This window comes from Myxocyprinus asiaticus, chromosome 40, assembly GCF_019703515.2.
Source record: "Myxocyprinus asiaticus isolate MX2 ecotype Aquarium Trade chromosome 40, UBuf_Myxa_2, whole genome shotgun sequence".
NCBI classification, from domain to species: Eukaryota; Metazoa; Chordata; class Actinopteri; order Cypriniformes; family Catostomidae; genus Myxocyprinus; species Myxocyprinus asiaticus.
Genome location: NC_059383.1, coordinates 23,266,794 through 23,283,567, shown reverse-complemented (window position 1 = coordinate 23,283,567; position 16,774 = coordinate 23,266,794). Strand labels below are relative to the sequence as shown.

The following is a 16,774-nucleotide window of genomic DNA, read 5'->3' as shown; positions in this document are numbered from 1 at the left end:
CTGGTTCGCTCAGACAACATAACAGTTGTGGCATATATAAACCAAGGCGGAATTCATTCACCGATACTGTTGAGAATGACGCATTGCCTCGTCCTATGGAGCGAGCATCATCTCATCTCCCTGAGAGCAACATATGTCTCAGGCCGCCTGAATTACGGCACGGACCTACTGTCATGGCAAGGGGTGATACTGGGCGAATGGAGACTTCATCCTCAAACTGTATTGAGGATTTGGGAAATATTCGACAAAGCAGAAATCGATCTATTTGCCTCAGTGGGGAATACCCACTGTCCCCTTTGGTATGCGTTTCCCCCGGTATGCCTGATTCACTCTGTCATATGCAAAGTCTGAGAGGACAAGGAAATGATTCTATTGGTTGTGCCGAAATGGCCCAACCAGCCATGGTTTCTGGAAATGATAGAGATGCTGTACAGCTCGCCATGGGAAATACTGCTGAGGTGGGATCTCCTCTCTCAGGCGCAAGGCACAATCTGGCATCCCCAGCCCCAGCTGTGGAACCTGCATGTGTGGCCCCTGAACGGAGTGCGCTAAACGCGCCAGAATTGACACATTCAGTCATGAACACCATTTTACAGGCCAGAGCGTCATCCACAAAACGCCTCTATATGCGCTAAAATAGAAGGTGTTCACTGATTGGTGTCTCTCGCATGGCAAAGTCCCAGTAAACTGCCCCATACATGAAATTCTCATATATCTTCAAGAGCGATTAGACGCAGGACTCACTCCGTCAATGGTCAATGTGTATGTAGCAACTATATCTGCGTATCACGCACATGAAGCTGGTGCCTCTAAAGGCAAGCATGATTTAAAGTTCCTCAAAGGAGAAAGAAGATTAAACCCACCTTGCCCGGCTACAGTGCTGACTTGGGACTTAACTTTAGTCCTAAAAGCTCTCGCAGGGCCCCCCTTCAAACTTTGGACTATGTTGATTTGTGCATGCTCTCTGTTAAGACCGCACTACTGCTGGCTCTGGACTCAGTAAAGTGGGTCCATGACCTGCATGCACTATCAATTGACAATTCATGTCTGGAGTTTAGCCCTGGTCTTTCAAAAGCCACAGTCAAACCCAGAAAAGGCTATGTGCCTAAGGTCCTAACCACGCCCTTCAGAGCGCAGGTGGTTCACCTTCAGGCATTCTTCCCTCTCCATTAATTCAGGTTATGAAAAATCATTGCATTTAATATGCCATGTGCGGGCACTACAAGCACATGTTGAGCATACATGCCAGTTCAGACTGTCTGATCAGCTCTTTGTATGCTATGGAGGATGCACGAAAGGAATGTCCATCTCCAAGCAAAGACTTTCTCACTGGATTGTCGATGCAATTGCCCTGGCTTCAGAGTCGCAGGGTAAGATTTGCCCAATTGGTGTTAAAGCACACTCAACTTGAGGCATGGCCTCCTCATGGGTATGGACGAATGGTGTGTCCTTACAAAACATATGTTTTGCAGCAGGATGGCCTTCTCAAAACACATTTGCAAGGTTTTACAACCTAGATGTAACGTCTCTCTCTTCACAAGTCCTCTCTGTTTAGAGCGCTTGCTATTCATTGGCCAGATATATATACTTATGCTCCTCACTTTAAGGATGAGCGCCTCATCATTTTACACAACTGCCTGCATTCAGGCCATTGTAATTTACCATAAGTCACAAGCACTTACATTATAAATAAACTCCATTCCCGACTGGGTTTGTGAAGGAGTTATTTCATACTATATGACTATAGTTCAAATGCTCATTGTGGCATACTCATGTCGGTCGCCGTCCCATAAGACTGCAGCGTCATACTTCCTCTCTGGGAGGTTATGTAGTGTAGTGTGGCGTCATGAGATTCTGTTCCCCATATGTGTTAATAAACGCAATGTCAAGTGTACTGAGTCATAAGGGAATGTCTCGGTTATGTACGTAACCTCGGTTCCCTGAGACGAAGGGAACAAGACATTGCGAACGCTAGCCGAACAACAAGACTCAGAGTTCTTGAGGCACGAGCGATGTGCTCCTTGTTCTCAGTCAGAAATTCTGAGTAAATGGTGTTTGTGCACTTGTTTTTATAGTGGACAGTTTCGCACCAAAACAGGGGGGGCTCAAACACCATAGCCAATATCAGAATATTGGCATTATTGTAGAGAGGTTTCAACTAGGTCGTGTAAGAAGGCACTCCCCATATGCATTAATAAATGCAGTGTCTCATTCCCTTCATCTCAGGGAACCGAGATGTTCGCACTTATGATTAGTTCACGTTCCTGAGCCATGCGATCAAACTGGTGTATGTGTAATCTGCACTCGTGCTGCCACTTACCAGAAGACTGGGGCTGAAGCGGTTGTAATAATGAAACAGTTGCTCAAAACAGTTTTTTCAGCGTCACAATGTCTTTATTTTTCTTGTTACCAACATTCAAATAACCACAGAAACAATGGAATAAAAGTTAAGCCGTTGCCGTTTGAACTGGCGGTTTTGATGCAGCGAAGGTTTTTTTTTTTTTTTTTTTTTACATCAAACTAAGAATGTATTTGGTAACAAGTTAGTCCCTTTGAGGCTTTTCCCTGTTCATCCATCAGTTATTTTCACCACTTCCAGAGCACCAAGAGGAATGGCTAGTTTCTAAGTGCCACTATGACAAACTGTGTTAAGAATTGACACATTATCGTGTGGTATCATGATATTTTATCTGGTATAGTATCATAAGATATGAATATGATATCGTGACAACCCTAACACACACATTTTGATAAAAAACGGGAGTGACAACTGAATTCCACAACCAAATTAACACCCAAAAATTCTGGTAGTGACAACTGCATTTTCAGAAAGAAATCTAAACAGGTAGTTGTTATTGACCTGATTGATTGCGAATCTGAGAAGTGTCCGCCTTTGTATGTGTCTTTATTCATTAATATATTACAGTCTCTCTCTCCACTGTAGTTTATCTCATCAGTCCTGCAGTCTCGGGATAACCCGCACGCTCTTTAACAACAGCCGCTTAAACGTGCATAAACAAAACACAGCGATTCTGTTGACGGCATCTAACGAAACATTGTCAGATGATAATACATCTATAGTGGATAAACAGCGAACACAAAACAGGTTAAACTGGTGGCATTCATTTTTCACAGGCGTGAGACACTGAAGCATTGCTATGGTTATCACTTGTCAATCATTGCAATTGTGGGGGTCAGTCCTGTATTCTGTACACACATGGAATGAAAATTTTGGGGATTCACTATATTTCATGCATTTTAATGTGGTTGTCACTCCCGAAACTTTGTAGTGTGTACATAGTCAAAAATAACTTTGTTAGTTTTAAATGATAAAACACTATCTAATGTTCAAAATTAAGCATTTGGACATTTTCTGGTTAGTGGAACATGTCCATAGTTAATGTGACAAACTACGCCTGTGATTCCTCTGCTAGGACAAGTGTGTAAAATCAAGGGGAACTGAAATCATCCAAATTTGGTGCTGTGGAGAAGTCTATCATCAACTGTTTGCAGATGCCATTTGGTTTGATATTTTGTTATTGCAAAGATATTGACTCATTAAGTAGAGATAATATCAAAGTATTTCATGGGGCTGTGAATACACAAATTATTTTTACATTTTATTTTTTGCATTCAAGCTAAGAAGCTTTGATTTATTTCTGATTCACATAAGACATGCAATACCCACCTTGACGTCAGACACCTTCATGCGTGTGCCTTCTTTCCCAACAAAGATGTCATCAATATCCACCAGTATGTAGCGCTCCAAAGCCAGTGACAGACGCTTGCCTGTCAAGAAACTCACTGCGTCCACCAGCACCAGTTTGTGCAGCCAAAAATTCAGGTTATTGCCAAAGAGTACCCGCTGAATGCCATCGTGAAGACCCAAATCCTGTACCACCGCTGCATGAAGAGGTCCTGGTGCTCCACCAGCCTCCATACTCCGGCCACGAGCAAACAGCACAGGCTCGTATGTGGTGTGGTTAGACTGGAAGACAGTCCAGTCATCTCCAGGTAAGGGACCGTGCTCCACTTCGCGGGCCTTGGTGATGAGCAGTAGGGGAGACTTGGGGTTGACACTACAGTCCCTTAAACCCAGATTAGAGTGCAGGAATAGAGGAAAACCCTTCAGCTGGGCACTCTGCAAACTGTTCTCATTAGCCTTTCATGAAGTGTTGGAAAGAGAGCAGAAAAGGAAATTAATGGTAAAACAGAGATAATTCATATTCATTACACATTATTACATTTATTTTCTTAACTGATGTTAGTCAAAAACATAAGTGTTTTACATTACCATTTTACAATCTTTTCTGATCCTTAGAAGAGCTAAAACAGGCTGTTTACTTTAATATGAAACTGACCTCAGTTTTGATTGCATAACATTTGCTTGCCAGCCTAGTTAGCATTTTGACTGTAGTGGTAGTGTAATTCTTAACCAGAAATTACACAATTAAACACGATTTCTTTTTAAATAAAGTTGAAATAACGCTGACTGATAGCTTCAAAAGCATATAACATCAATTAACAACCTCAGAGCTCACGCGTTAAAAATCAATTTGTCTATGATTTAGGAGTCAGTTGCACTCTATTAGAGTAATTTTATTGTCCCGCTGAGGCACACTTCCTTTACTCTTAACTCTCTTAGCTTAAGTAAAGTAGAGCTCTCCTCAATGAGATGCCTTGTGGCAAACATGGGTATCTGAATTTGTTTAAACACTTCACTCTCTCAATGCATCTGTGACCTACACTCATCTGCAGTCCATTCTCTTCTCTGCCCAGTTGAACATGTGAAGCTTTATCAATTGGTGATGAACTGAACTTTGAGTGGAAAAACACAATGAGCCTTACAATTTGGGGCTGCACCCAAGTCTTCTTTAAACAGTCAATATTCTGCCACCACTGGTAGCAATGAAACCCTCTGGATGAATCATGCACATTTTCAAATGTTCTTATTTGACAACACATTGAAACAAGCTGAAATTGCAAGTGGAAGTGATGATGTCTGCCTTTAATCAGAGAATGACCCATCCCAAAGGCCATTCTCCCTCTTTTCATAATCCGATATTTCTGACCCTTTTGTTCCAGGAACACTTTAAAACCCACAGCTCCTTCAAAGCATGTCATCATTTTACTTTTTATGGACACTGAACAATTAATGAACAGTGTTGGATAATTGGTCTGAGCCAAAAAATATAGTAGCTCTGTTCCAAAACCTAATGAGATGCCTTGCTGTCTACTGATGACATAGGCAGCTGCCTTCAAAAACAGCATCCTAACAAAAATGAAACCTCATAAGTGATTTATTTGGACCACTTCATGGGCAGTAACTTAGAGGGGAGACCTGGGGAGTCCTCCAAGAGTTTGACATTAACATGTTGCTAAGCTAATGGCACAATACTTTACTAAGCATAGAAATAATCCAATAGAGTTTGCCATTAGCATGTTGCTAAGCTAACAACACAATACTATATTAAGCATAAAAATACATAGCACACACTACTCACACTAAAATAGTCAAAAAACAGAGCTAGTGTATTTGGCTTGTAGACAGCACCTAGAGATTATGCCCTTCAAGTACTGGCTAGAAAACAAAAAAGGTTTATTCAAAGTCTTTTAAGCAAGTTAGTCCACTCGGCGGCCATCTTTGGAATGCTCCCGGGCAGCTTTTTTTCTATGTAAACAAGTGGCATAAAAGCAGTTCCTATCTACTTTAATGGGGAAAGATTTAAATCTCTAAACCATTGGTCAAAATTATGATCAAAGAACACATTTCAAATCAGCAGCTAAACCTGACAACACTGGTATCATAAATTGTGCTTCTTTGCCTCAAGAAGCACAATTTAAAAACAAAATATTCCTGGCTTGTATAGCTAATGCATGTGCGTTCTCGAGTTAACTAACAGGCGATGTCGGTCTCTAAAAGCTGATTGGCTATTTTACCTGTAAGGACTTTCTACATCCTTTGACCATTTGGCCGTTCCAATTTCTCCCATTCATTTTAATAGAAGTGGCCCGTCTCTGTTAAATAGTTTCTGTTTTATTCCAATTACACATTAAGTCTATGGATATGGGATTAGTTTAGACATCTAATAGATGGGCAAACAAGAGCTTGAACTTGTTGATGCATCCAAGCGTAATTAAGAGTTGAAATGCTGGTGTCCACCATGATAATTTAGTGTTTCTGTGTGTGTTCATACATCTTCTCTCCAAGTACAGGGAGATAAATGCGCTTTGCCGTGATGTAGCACTGTCAGATGCAAGTCAAGGCTTGATGTGAAGGTAATTATGCATGCTCCATTACTGGAGTGAACTGGAGGCATCGTTTTAAGGGGAAAGGTTTGGTCTGCTGAACCATGCATCCTCAAGGTCTGTTATTAGACATGCTCAAGGGTCTAAGTCACTGAAATAGTGTAACCCAGAAAAAAGGGATGCTAACTGCCTGAACAAGTAAAAACAGAATTTCCAGCCAATCAGGGACTGAGGTTGGACTGCTTCTATTAGTTTGTAAACAGTAGAGGCTCATGTAAAAAACAGCTTAGGAGACTGAGAAGCAGGAGTCAATAAAATTAACGAGCGCAAATTTCATGTGGTTCCTTTTAAGACGTGTTGATATCCTCACCCTCCAGCTGCAGGCGAGTCTCTAACAGTCTCATTAACTGGGTTAACCTCCACTAACAATTAGTGTACTGCATTCAAACTAGTGGGAGTAATAAAAGCGGGCCTGGCCTAAGGCAAACAATACATTAAAACAGGGAGAAGAGGTTTTCAAGCTGGCACTGACAGACAGCAATGAGTAAAAGGCAAATGTGCAGACACCGCTTGCACTATAGGACTGACTAATTCGTCTTACTGATCTCTCTTAGCAGCTCCATCAAAGAACAAGAGCTAAGACAATCAACAAGGCAATTCACATGCAGTATTGTGCTATTACTGCAATGTTTAACATAATGCCCCAAGCCCCCTTCTGTTGGCATTATGTCTGCTGCCTAACACTGAATCAGACTATGAAATGTCAGTCGGAAGATCAATTAGAGAAGTGACTGACCCACTGGAATTAAAAGCCACATTAACACCCATATGTGAGACAATTTGCTATGAAAGGTCAAGCTGTACAACACGAAATGGCTCACCTTGAAAAATCCAATGATACCAACACCATACTCCACACAGTACTTGTCCAGCAACTCTCTGTTCCAGGCATCCAGGTTGACATACTTGAGGATGTTCTCGTAGATGACCAGTGTAAATCGGCCCCGGTTCTTGTCTGTGAGTGTAGGCATATCGCCCTTTCCAGGTGCAATCTCTGTCTGGTAGCGGAATCGCCCAGATTCCAAAATGGCCACGATGTCCTGGCCCAACTGGGAGTACAAGCTCTCCACAAAGACCAGCACCACAGGGTCAGTTCGAGACATGTCCGCTGGTTTGGCAGTTCTTGCGGGAAGCACCCTTGCTGATGGAGGGGAGGGAGTTGCCCAGGGATCTTCCCAATCGGCCATACCTTCTTCTGGGACCACAACACTCCCAACTCCTGCTGGTTCAAACTCCCGTTTGACTCCATACAGGAAATAAGCTGAGATGAGGACACTGACCATGCAGAAAAGGAAGAGCAGCAGCAGGCTGGTCTGCAGTGTGAGCTGACGGAAGAGCCGCCTCACACGCCCACACATCAGCATCATCACCTTGCGGCCACGCTAATCAGTATGTACACAGTCCTCTATTCACAAGTAAACATTCAAGTCTATTATTTGTTTTCTACAGAAAGACAGTGAAAAAGATGGGTTTATTTTGGGCTCCTCCGTAATGCAGGCACTCATGTCACCATTGCAGAGTGTGGCGAGTCTGGCCTGGGCAGGGGACGGCATGGGCGAGACGGGCTTCCACTCTGCAGCAAGGGATGGGCACAGCCCCCACATGCACCAGCAGCCCCCTGCCCAAACCCCTAAGCCCCTTCTCTACACTTTCTAATTCCTTATCACTGGATGATATCTACAGAAGATTCTGGACACCCGACTAGTTGAAGCTGGCTTCTTGTTTTTCGGCACTGGATACTCTGGGCAGATCATGCCCAAAGCATTGTAGCTGAGTCCTCCAGTTTACCTAAACAAGAAGAAATCAAATGTTAATTTAAAAAAATTACTCTGGACTTTATTGCTATTAACACAAAAGAATACATTTTTACTTGTGGACCAAAAAATCCTACAATTTAATTCTATTGTGCAACCATTTGCAAAGTCAATCCATTTTGAATAGACCACACAAGTTACTCTTGCGTTACCTTCTCTGAAAGATGGCTGCAAAAGCGAAACCTACATGATGCTGTGGTAGCAATAGAACCTGAGATTATTTTCACTGAAAACCAAGAGTGTCTAGAGAGGCATTTACAAAGGCAATGCCAGGATTACAGGATAATGGCGACAGCTTGTATTGATTAGAGAAGGCTTTAAAAAAGTATCCTCACTATCCTTCATGCACTTCAAAGGCCAAAGGCCAATAGTCATTTAATCTTTTCATCTTAAATGAAGGGTTTAGAGCAAAGTGTGGCACAGGTGAAAAAGTTGAGTGCGATTCAGATTAGCACTAACCAAATACAAAACTCAGAATGAGGAGGGATCTGATGGCGATTGATGCAGGCCGACTCAAAAGCTAAAGGTGAGGGCAGTCATGAAGTGGTAAGCAAAGTGGGAAAGGACATTGTGGGATGGTACATGGTCACCACGGGGGGTTGTAAATGTCATCAAATTGCTAAACAACTCATCACCCTTGAAAGAGTCACTTTGATCAGCTGCCACTACCAAAAGCTTTCAAACATTCCTCACACAACTCTCAAAAACATCTCTAACTACATAAAATCTCATGTTGGACAAAAGGACAAGGCTGCAAAAACAAAGTTCCCAAACCTTTCCCATCAAGTAGACACCTAAACAAACAATTTGACTACTCTGATGACTCAGATGACTACTCTGTTTAAGTGCACAGTGGTTTTGGTTTTTGTTGAGTTTCAATACCACCTTTCAGAGGATGCACGCTCTATAGCTACACATGGCCATCACTATGGTTCCACATGTCATTTAACAACAGAGAGGAGCAAACAATGGTACACAGAGGCTTCAGAGGCAAGACTAAAGAGAAGCAACAAGACACGACATGTCTGATTTGCAATACAAGTCAAAGACCCACTAAATGTATGGGTTATGTGAAAAGGGAGCATAGAACAAAGAATCAAAGCCTCGCATGGGGTTTGAGGATAAAAATGAATAAAGACAGAGAAAAAAACAAAACAAAACAACAGCATAAGAGTACACCTCTAAAAAGATGATAAAGGGGAATAAACTTGCCTGAGAAATAGGAGAGTTGAAGAGAAAGCCTTTTTTTTATCCCTTCAAAAGGTTGCTGGGAGTACAGCATATGAAAATCCTTTCATATTCACAATCCTAAAACAGATGATAACTTTCCCTTTCACTTGTAAGATCCAATATCCCCACCAGGAATTTTAGGGACTGGTGAGGTTTAGAGAAATGGATGAAGGTGTTTGTGGTGTATGAGGTAAAGGGCAAGGGGGAAAATGGGTTTTATGAAACAAAAAGTCAAATCTGGGTTCAAGGGACTCAAGAATGCAGCAAGTAGCTCCACATCCCCTTTCCTTTACACCAAGATTAAGCACACACCACAATACCTGTCACTGGGCTCTCATTGTGCAGAGTAGGGGAACGTGAACAGCAGTCAGCGTGTCATCAGAGGTCGGATTACAGTTACAGAGCTTTCCTATTGAGAGCCCACTTCTTTAATATGCAGAAATCTCAGCTAGAGATAACTGAACCAACCCATCGTGTTCTGCATGCTCTCTAAACAGTAAGACTCAAATGACATGAGGCAAGAGCCAACACCCAGAAAAAACTCTTTCAGGACATGAACTGGTTTAGTAGCATACAGCATGGTTTCACTTAGGAGAGAGGGGGAGTTTTATAAATGGTAGGAACATTGCTATTTACGGACTCATTTTTTTCCACAGTAGAAAGAGAGGTGTTTGCCCATTCAAAACTCAATGAAACGCTGCTAGATTGTTGTGGGTGGTTGCCAAGGCATTTTTATGTGGTTGCTAAAGGGTTCTGAGTGGCGTTTAGCACTTCGCTGTGGTTTCTAGAGTAATGGTGTGGTGTACTGAGTGGATACAAAGGTGTTGCTTACTGGCCCAAGTCCATTCTATATAACATTCTGGTCTGCAGATATGGCTCGTGTCCTCCTTCACTGTGAATCTTTGGGAATTGTTTTAATCATGGGGCAGTGGTAGCTCAGCGGTTAAGGCTCTGGGTTACTGATCAGAAGGTCGGGGGTTCAAGCCCCAGCACCGCCAAGATGCCACTGTTGGGCCCTTGAGCAAGGCCCTTGACCCTATCTGCTTCAGGGGCGCTGTATCATGGCTGACCCTGCACTCTGACCCCAGCCTAGCTGGGATATGTGAAAAAGAAGAATTTCACTGTATATGTGCAAATGTATAATGTGTGATAAATAAAGATAATTATAAATTATAATTATTAATTATAATCGCCCACTAGGTGAAAGATCTGATCACTTAAAGTCATCGCACACCTTTCCAGAATGTGTAGAGCACCAAAGTTTAAAATTTAGGGTAGGGATTAATATTACTAAAGTTGATGTTATCAAAGTATGAGCAATAGCAATAGTAATGTTAACCTTGGCAAGCACCACTAACAAATATACGAGATTCCTTTACAGCCAAGTGTAAATAACTGCTATTAAAAAAAACACGTCTGGAATCTGTAATTATATGAAAGTTTTTACAGACAGAAATCTATGAATCCAGGTTTTATATTATGAGGGCGAAAGAGAAAGAGACTATTAACTGGTTATTTTAATGCAAATATATGGGGTTAAAAAGAATCTTCACCCTCTACATCATACTTTACATTCATCATCACTCAGGATATTTAGCTCTTGGCTCAAAAAAAGGTCTACAGTCTATCAAGTTATATTTCAGGTCTATAAAAAGAGAAACCTGCCGTTAACGTATTTTAAGACTACGGCAAAACAAAAATCAATGAATAAATAAATAAAATGCTGATGGGTTAGAACTAGAATAGAGATGAAAAATTTAGAAACAAAAGTGTCAAGGCATGGAAAAATAAGGACCCTGACATTTAGAAACCCATCACCATCTCACGTTGCCAGCAAGTTTCTTCTGTCCCAGATCTTTCTTCGTGTTTCTTTTTTTTTCTTCTTTTTTTTTCAGTCTCAAAGCTCACCAGACGTGTTAAAAAATGCACCCTGCCTGCACAAAAGCCATTTTCTGATGGCAGGATAGTTTCCATAACACTCCATATCTCAAAGGCACAGCATAGCTTAATTCTCAACAGCTCACACTGTATTGTCAGCTCTGGCTTTCAAATTTTGTTGAGTGTTTCTTGAATCGTGAGGCCAGACAATGCTTGACAACAACTACAGGCAGAATTCATAACACTAATAAACAAGGCAGGCTGTAAGATAAAGTTAGTTTAAACACATTATTGTACTTCAATGCAAACAAGCCAGTGTGTTAAAATGTTAAAGCTTTGCAATTTCCCCGTTAAGAGTGCAATCGAAAAATAAATCAGAATAGCGACATGTACATAATCTCCTGCATTGATCTGGCACAAAATATAAAAGTTATGGGTCTGGAGTGAAAAAAGAAAAAGAAAGAATATCAACATTCTCAGGTGTTTGAGGGTTCAACCGAGTGACTGTCTCTGTACTGTAGTTAAATGGAAAAATTTAATTTGGAGCCAATCTGCACTCACTAGGGATGTGTTAAACTGTATTTTTCAAAATCGACTAGTTGGTGGGTTGCTTGATCAAATAGTTAACCAATCTGTATAAAAGGAAACGCTGTATATTTACCCTGGTTTTGGGTTTACATGACCCTGACTGGCTGTGTTTCATAGGGGGTGTTTTGTGGTGATGGGCATTTTGGTCATTTTTTCTACTCGAGGATTCAAATTGCTGGGGGGAGGAGGGGGGTCTAGGTACATATATGTCAGACAGATGTCTGTGGCTACTGCACTAGGTCTCGTTACTGTTCCAGTGTCTCATATATTCATTATTATAAGCTGTTATAACGTAGTCTGTTAAAAATTAGGAAATAAATGGCATAATCAAAAATATTGCATTATATTTTCATTCATTCATTCATTATGTGAAGACTCGCTGGCAAACTCAGTGAAAGAATGCTAAGAAATCTCTCTGCTCTTCCTTCTGGCTAGTATAATTATCTTAATAAGCGTTAGCTGAACAGTGCATTTGCAAACTACGGTTGGCCTGACTGGACAGACCATAACCATCACATTTTTAATACGAAATGTTAAGTAGAAAATGTTAAGTAGACTCTGTGTTCTGTTCCATTCAGCTGCGCTCTGTTTAGCTGTTTGAAAGTAAGAAGTCATCTGGAGTGTGTGCGCTTCTCCAGGCTGTTGAGCACTGTCGCTGCACCTGGACAGACAGTCATGGTGTGCTGTGTTCAAGCTTGTTGCTGATGATTCAGACTGCAAGGTGCCAGCGAAAATCATGACATAATCAATCTCAAAATAAAACATAAGGCCCCACTTTGACACGTTTGTGTAGTTTTCACTGAATTTCGAATTTAGTGAAAAGTCACATCACGCATGAACATTATCGATCATCGTTTTCATGATCGATCATTTCTGTCACTTCGGAGAACTCTAGTACTTGTGCCCAATCCTAGCGTTAACACAAGATGTATTTTTGCATTCACAAACCACTAGATGGAGTGCAACAGAATGGAATAGGATGCAGGAGTCAAGTTTTTAAAAGGTGGACCAGTTTTCACTTGACACACCATCTTAAAAAAAACAACACTCAAAAATCTCTGTAACACACGACATAACGTAATGTCCCATCGTGACCCATCCCTAACTGTATCTTGTATGTGCATCCTCAATCTCTCCCTTTCTTGTTTTATGTCAAAGCAAAGTAATGAATAGTAAGTATAGGATGATAAAAACAGCTCAATCACATTCATTGTCACTCAGAGACATTGGACACTTCCTGGAACAAGTGCCATGCATCTGCGTGCCAGGACCGCAGGACAATGTCTGGCAGGTCGACCTGGACAGCTTGCTGTGCAGGACTACAACCCCTGGTAAAAATTATGGAATCACCACACTTAAGAGGATGTTCACCCAGATTGTTTACTTCATAGTAAATAAACTAATCACAGATATGACACAAAACAATTTTTGTTTAATAGCTGAACATTATGGCTTTGTGAAACATCCCTCAAACAAATTAAATTACATTATTTTAATTAAATATATTAATTAAATATATAATACAATAATTCTCTGATCAAGAAGAGGAAAAAATTATGGAATCACTCAATGTTGAGGAAAAAATTATGGAATCATCAACAACAACAAAATAAAATAAATAAATATCACAATTAGTACTTTTGTGTCATATCTGTGATTCGTTTATTTGCTACAAAGTAAAAAACTGGGTGAACATCCTCTAAGTGTGGTGATTCCATAATTTTTGCCAGGGGTTGCAGTTTCAACCAAGCTTTAACTGCAGGCAGACCTAAAAAAAAATAAAAATAAATAAAATTATCGGTACAGTGCCATTGAACATTCAAAATTATGGACACTGTTTGGAGCACGTGATGATGTCTGTTCCTACTCATGAAAGTCTTCAGACTGAGACTAATGCTGGTTCTGACCACCCCTGGTTCTGTCAGAAACTCAGTCTAAACCTACAATAACAGAGGACAGGCTAAATCATCTAATTTGTTAAAGAGACAAATAATCAGCTGCAGGTCACAGGAAATGAAATGAACTCAGAGTAGAAGAGCAACATTCAAAATGATGACTTGAGGAGAATTGCATCTGTAAGACAAAAGGGAGGGAGGGGCGAAAACAAGCATTCTTCAAAAGTTTTTCTTCACTGTTGAAACGTGCTAGTAGTCTTCAATGTATTCACATTTGTAAGCAAAGCATCTGCTCTGCTTGTGTCTGCTTTATTTAGGTAGTGTTTTTTGTTGAGAAAATTAAAACAAAAATATAGTGTCACATGACAGAATTTACCCCAATTGTTAGCCTGTGTTGATCATGATGACAATGTATATATCCTTGAAAGCCAATTTGTTGTACGTGAAGCATTACTCGCACTGTTATGGATTGGTCTTAACGGCATACCTGCACAGATCCGATGCTGCAAACACATCTGCATCATGACACGTCCAGGAGTGCCAACACAAATATCTGTCATCGACAAGTGCACAGAGAACAATGGCCACTCTTTGCGATTAATTTAATCGGAGTAGCCATCTTTTTATTTATTTAAGTTGCACAAAGATGTTTTAAATTAAAAATAAATACACAATTCTAGGAGAAGCTTCAGTGTGCTTTTTGGGAACACTAACATAGCCCAATTCTATAAAATTATTGTTTAGCTTATTTTTGAAAAAATGCCGGCAAAATTAAATTAAATTACCAACTGAAAAAAGCATTAAATTAAAAAAATAAATTACCAAAGAAAAAATCATATTGTTAGGCCTATATACTTGCCTTTTCTGTACACAAACTTAAATTAGCCTTACCCTGTTCTATAGAAGAAAAAAAGTCAGCTGATTGACATTCTCAGAATGTTCTACACTATTTCAAGACTATAAACTATCAGAACTATTTGTCCAATGCTGAGTTCACTTTCAGAAAATGAGCTTTTGAACCTTTTAAAACTTTTAAAGATTTTAAATCTAACCCTCTTTACCTCGTATCGCATTTGCTGAGCTTCTTCAGAAAATGTAAATTGTATTATGACGCTAAAATTAATTTTAGATGACAATCAAGTTCAGTTGGTCGTTAAAAGTTGCTGGACAAATATGTGGGACACAATGCAGTTGTGATGGCGATGCTTTAGATTAGATGATTGTGCAAAACAGCCTATTGAATATCAGGAATGTATCATATGTAAACCCTGATATTACACCGCATCAATTTGTCTTTAATAGCTGTGCACATAGCATATACACATTGATGGATGGTTCTTATGCTAAAACTGAAAGTTTCCCCCATTAATTGGTGCAGGTTGCCAGCTTGAACAGGGCCATGATGATTCACTTTTGGGTCGGAACCGCTGGCAACCTTTGATAGGCGCAACATCAGGACCAATATTACAATCCTATCAGAAGGGCATCTGCTCCCTTTTGATTGCAATTCCTCCTCTTCTGATTGCATTTATTTGGGAAATTAAAATGACAGTAAGCTGGCTAATTTCAATGAATTGTTTTAATACTCTCCCCATTTTACAAAGACTTCGGGGGACAAAAATTAGGGACATCTGGGAGGCGAAAGGTACACAATTAGCGATAAACACACATTTCTGCATGGAAATGGCTTAAGGGCAGATTTCTTTTGCAATAAAGCAAAACTTATCAAAACTTACACTTAAAGTGTTTTTTTAAGCATGACATCATCATGCACACAGTTTATCTATAAAAGACCATTTGAATGGAAACAGGCAGAAGACGGCAAATTTCGCAAAAAAAATGTTTCCTTCACATTTTCACTGTCAATAACAAAACAGCGTGAAAAAAGGATGGAAAATAGGTTAATGGGGGCCTGGAGACAACCAAAGTAGTGGGGTCTGATTGATCTTTTACAAAAATATTTCAAAGAGTCCATGTACTCACCTGTACGCAGTTAATGCACTTCTGTAATTTAGTTTACAGAGTACTGGCAGTTTTTCTTGCATACCATCACTTCTTAGAGTCTCCTGTCTTGGTGTAATTTTTTTATTTGATTTATGTCAGTGGGTGATTCGATGCAACCCACGACTAACTTTAATCTGAACCTCTGACTGATTTTGATAAAATTGTGTCACAGTCGAAACGTCCAAGCGCTCTCTGCGCAAATCTCAGCAGTGAGTTTACCAACACTCAACACATGCAACAGCATCAGCGGTTGTCAGGCGATCCATGGTCCAATTCTGAAGCGTGTGTTTAAGCTTGTCTGGGCATAGTTCAGTTACAATGCTCTCTAAAACATGAGCCAACAACGTTTAGGTGAGCACTTTTAAATCGCATCTGATTCAAATGTATTTCTGCAAATTGCTTTGCTGCTGGGTGCAGTCAAATCTACATGCTTAAAAAAAAATGTCACAACTGTTACAGAAGTCATGTCAGCTCATATGCACAACCTTTTTCAACAAAAGATAAATTGATGAAAATGGAACCTTCAAAGAAAACACACAGAAAAGTTTGCCTTTATTTTCCATACTTCTTGTGTTCAAGCTAATTTTTCTCTCATAGAATGGAAGTATAATAGAGAAAAATTAAAAACAAAAATGGCTCTTTTTTTAGATTTACAGTACATTTATTTTATGTAAAAAGACAGTTCTACAGTAGATAGCCATTGTTTTCTTATTCAGGTTGATCTTATCAATATAGATACAGACTTTAGCAGATTTAAATGTTCTGCCTCTGTTTTCATAAACAATAACCCTACAATATATGGTTTTATTTTCAAAGTGATGTTAATCAAAACTATTTGCTATTTGAGGGTTTGAGGTCATGTTTGTTCTTCAGCCAGATTTTAAGGAATTTATGTCCAGACCTTAAAAATGTTAATTAAATACCCAGACGATTTTAATGTAAATGTATTTATTAATGTAAAATATAAATATTTTATTAACAGTTTTTTATTTTTCATGTTAACATGTTAGTTACAATGAAAGTTTTAGGTAAGATAAATACATAAAAAAAGTTTGG

The 16,774-nt window shown here is 39.9% G+C and overlaps 1 protein-coding gene across 2 annotated transcripts in view; it reads right to left on the bottom strand.

The window, feature by feature from the left end:
* LOC127430389 (bifunctional heparan sulfate N-deacetylase/N-sulfotransferase 1-like) overlaps positions 1 to 16,774 on the bottom strand; it is a 133,004-nt gene that overhangs the window by 31,091 nt on the left and 85,139 nt on the right. For both annotated transcript variants that reach the window (XM_051680109.1, XM_051680110.1), the window contains 2 exons: positions 7,131 to 8,097; positions 3,689 to 4,162 (listed from right to left, as the gene is read on the bottom strand). In XM_051680109.1, the coding sequence (XP_051536069.1) occupies positions 3,689 to 4,162; positions 7,131 to 7,676 (1,020 nt within the window). In that variant the 5' untranslated portion in view covers positions 7,677 to 8,097. The remainder of the gene's footprint in view (positions 1 to 3,688; positions 4,163 to 7,130; positions 8,098 to 16,774) is intronic.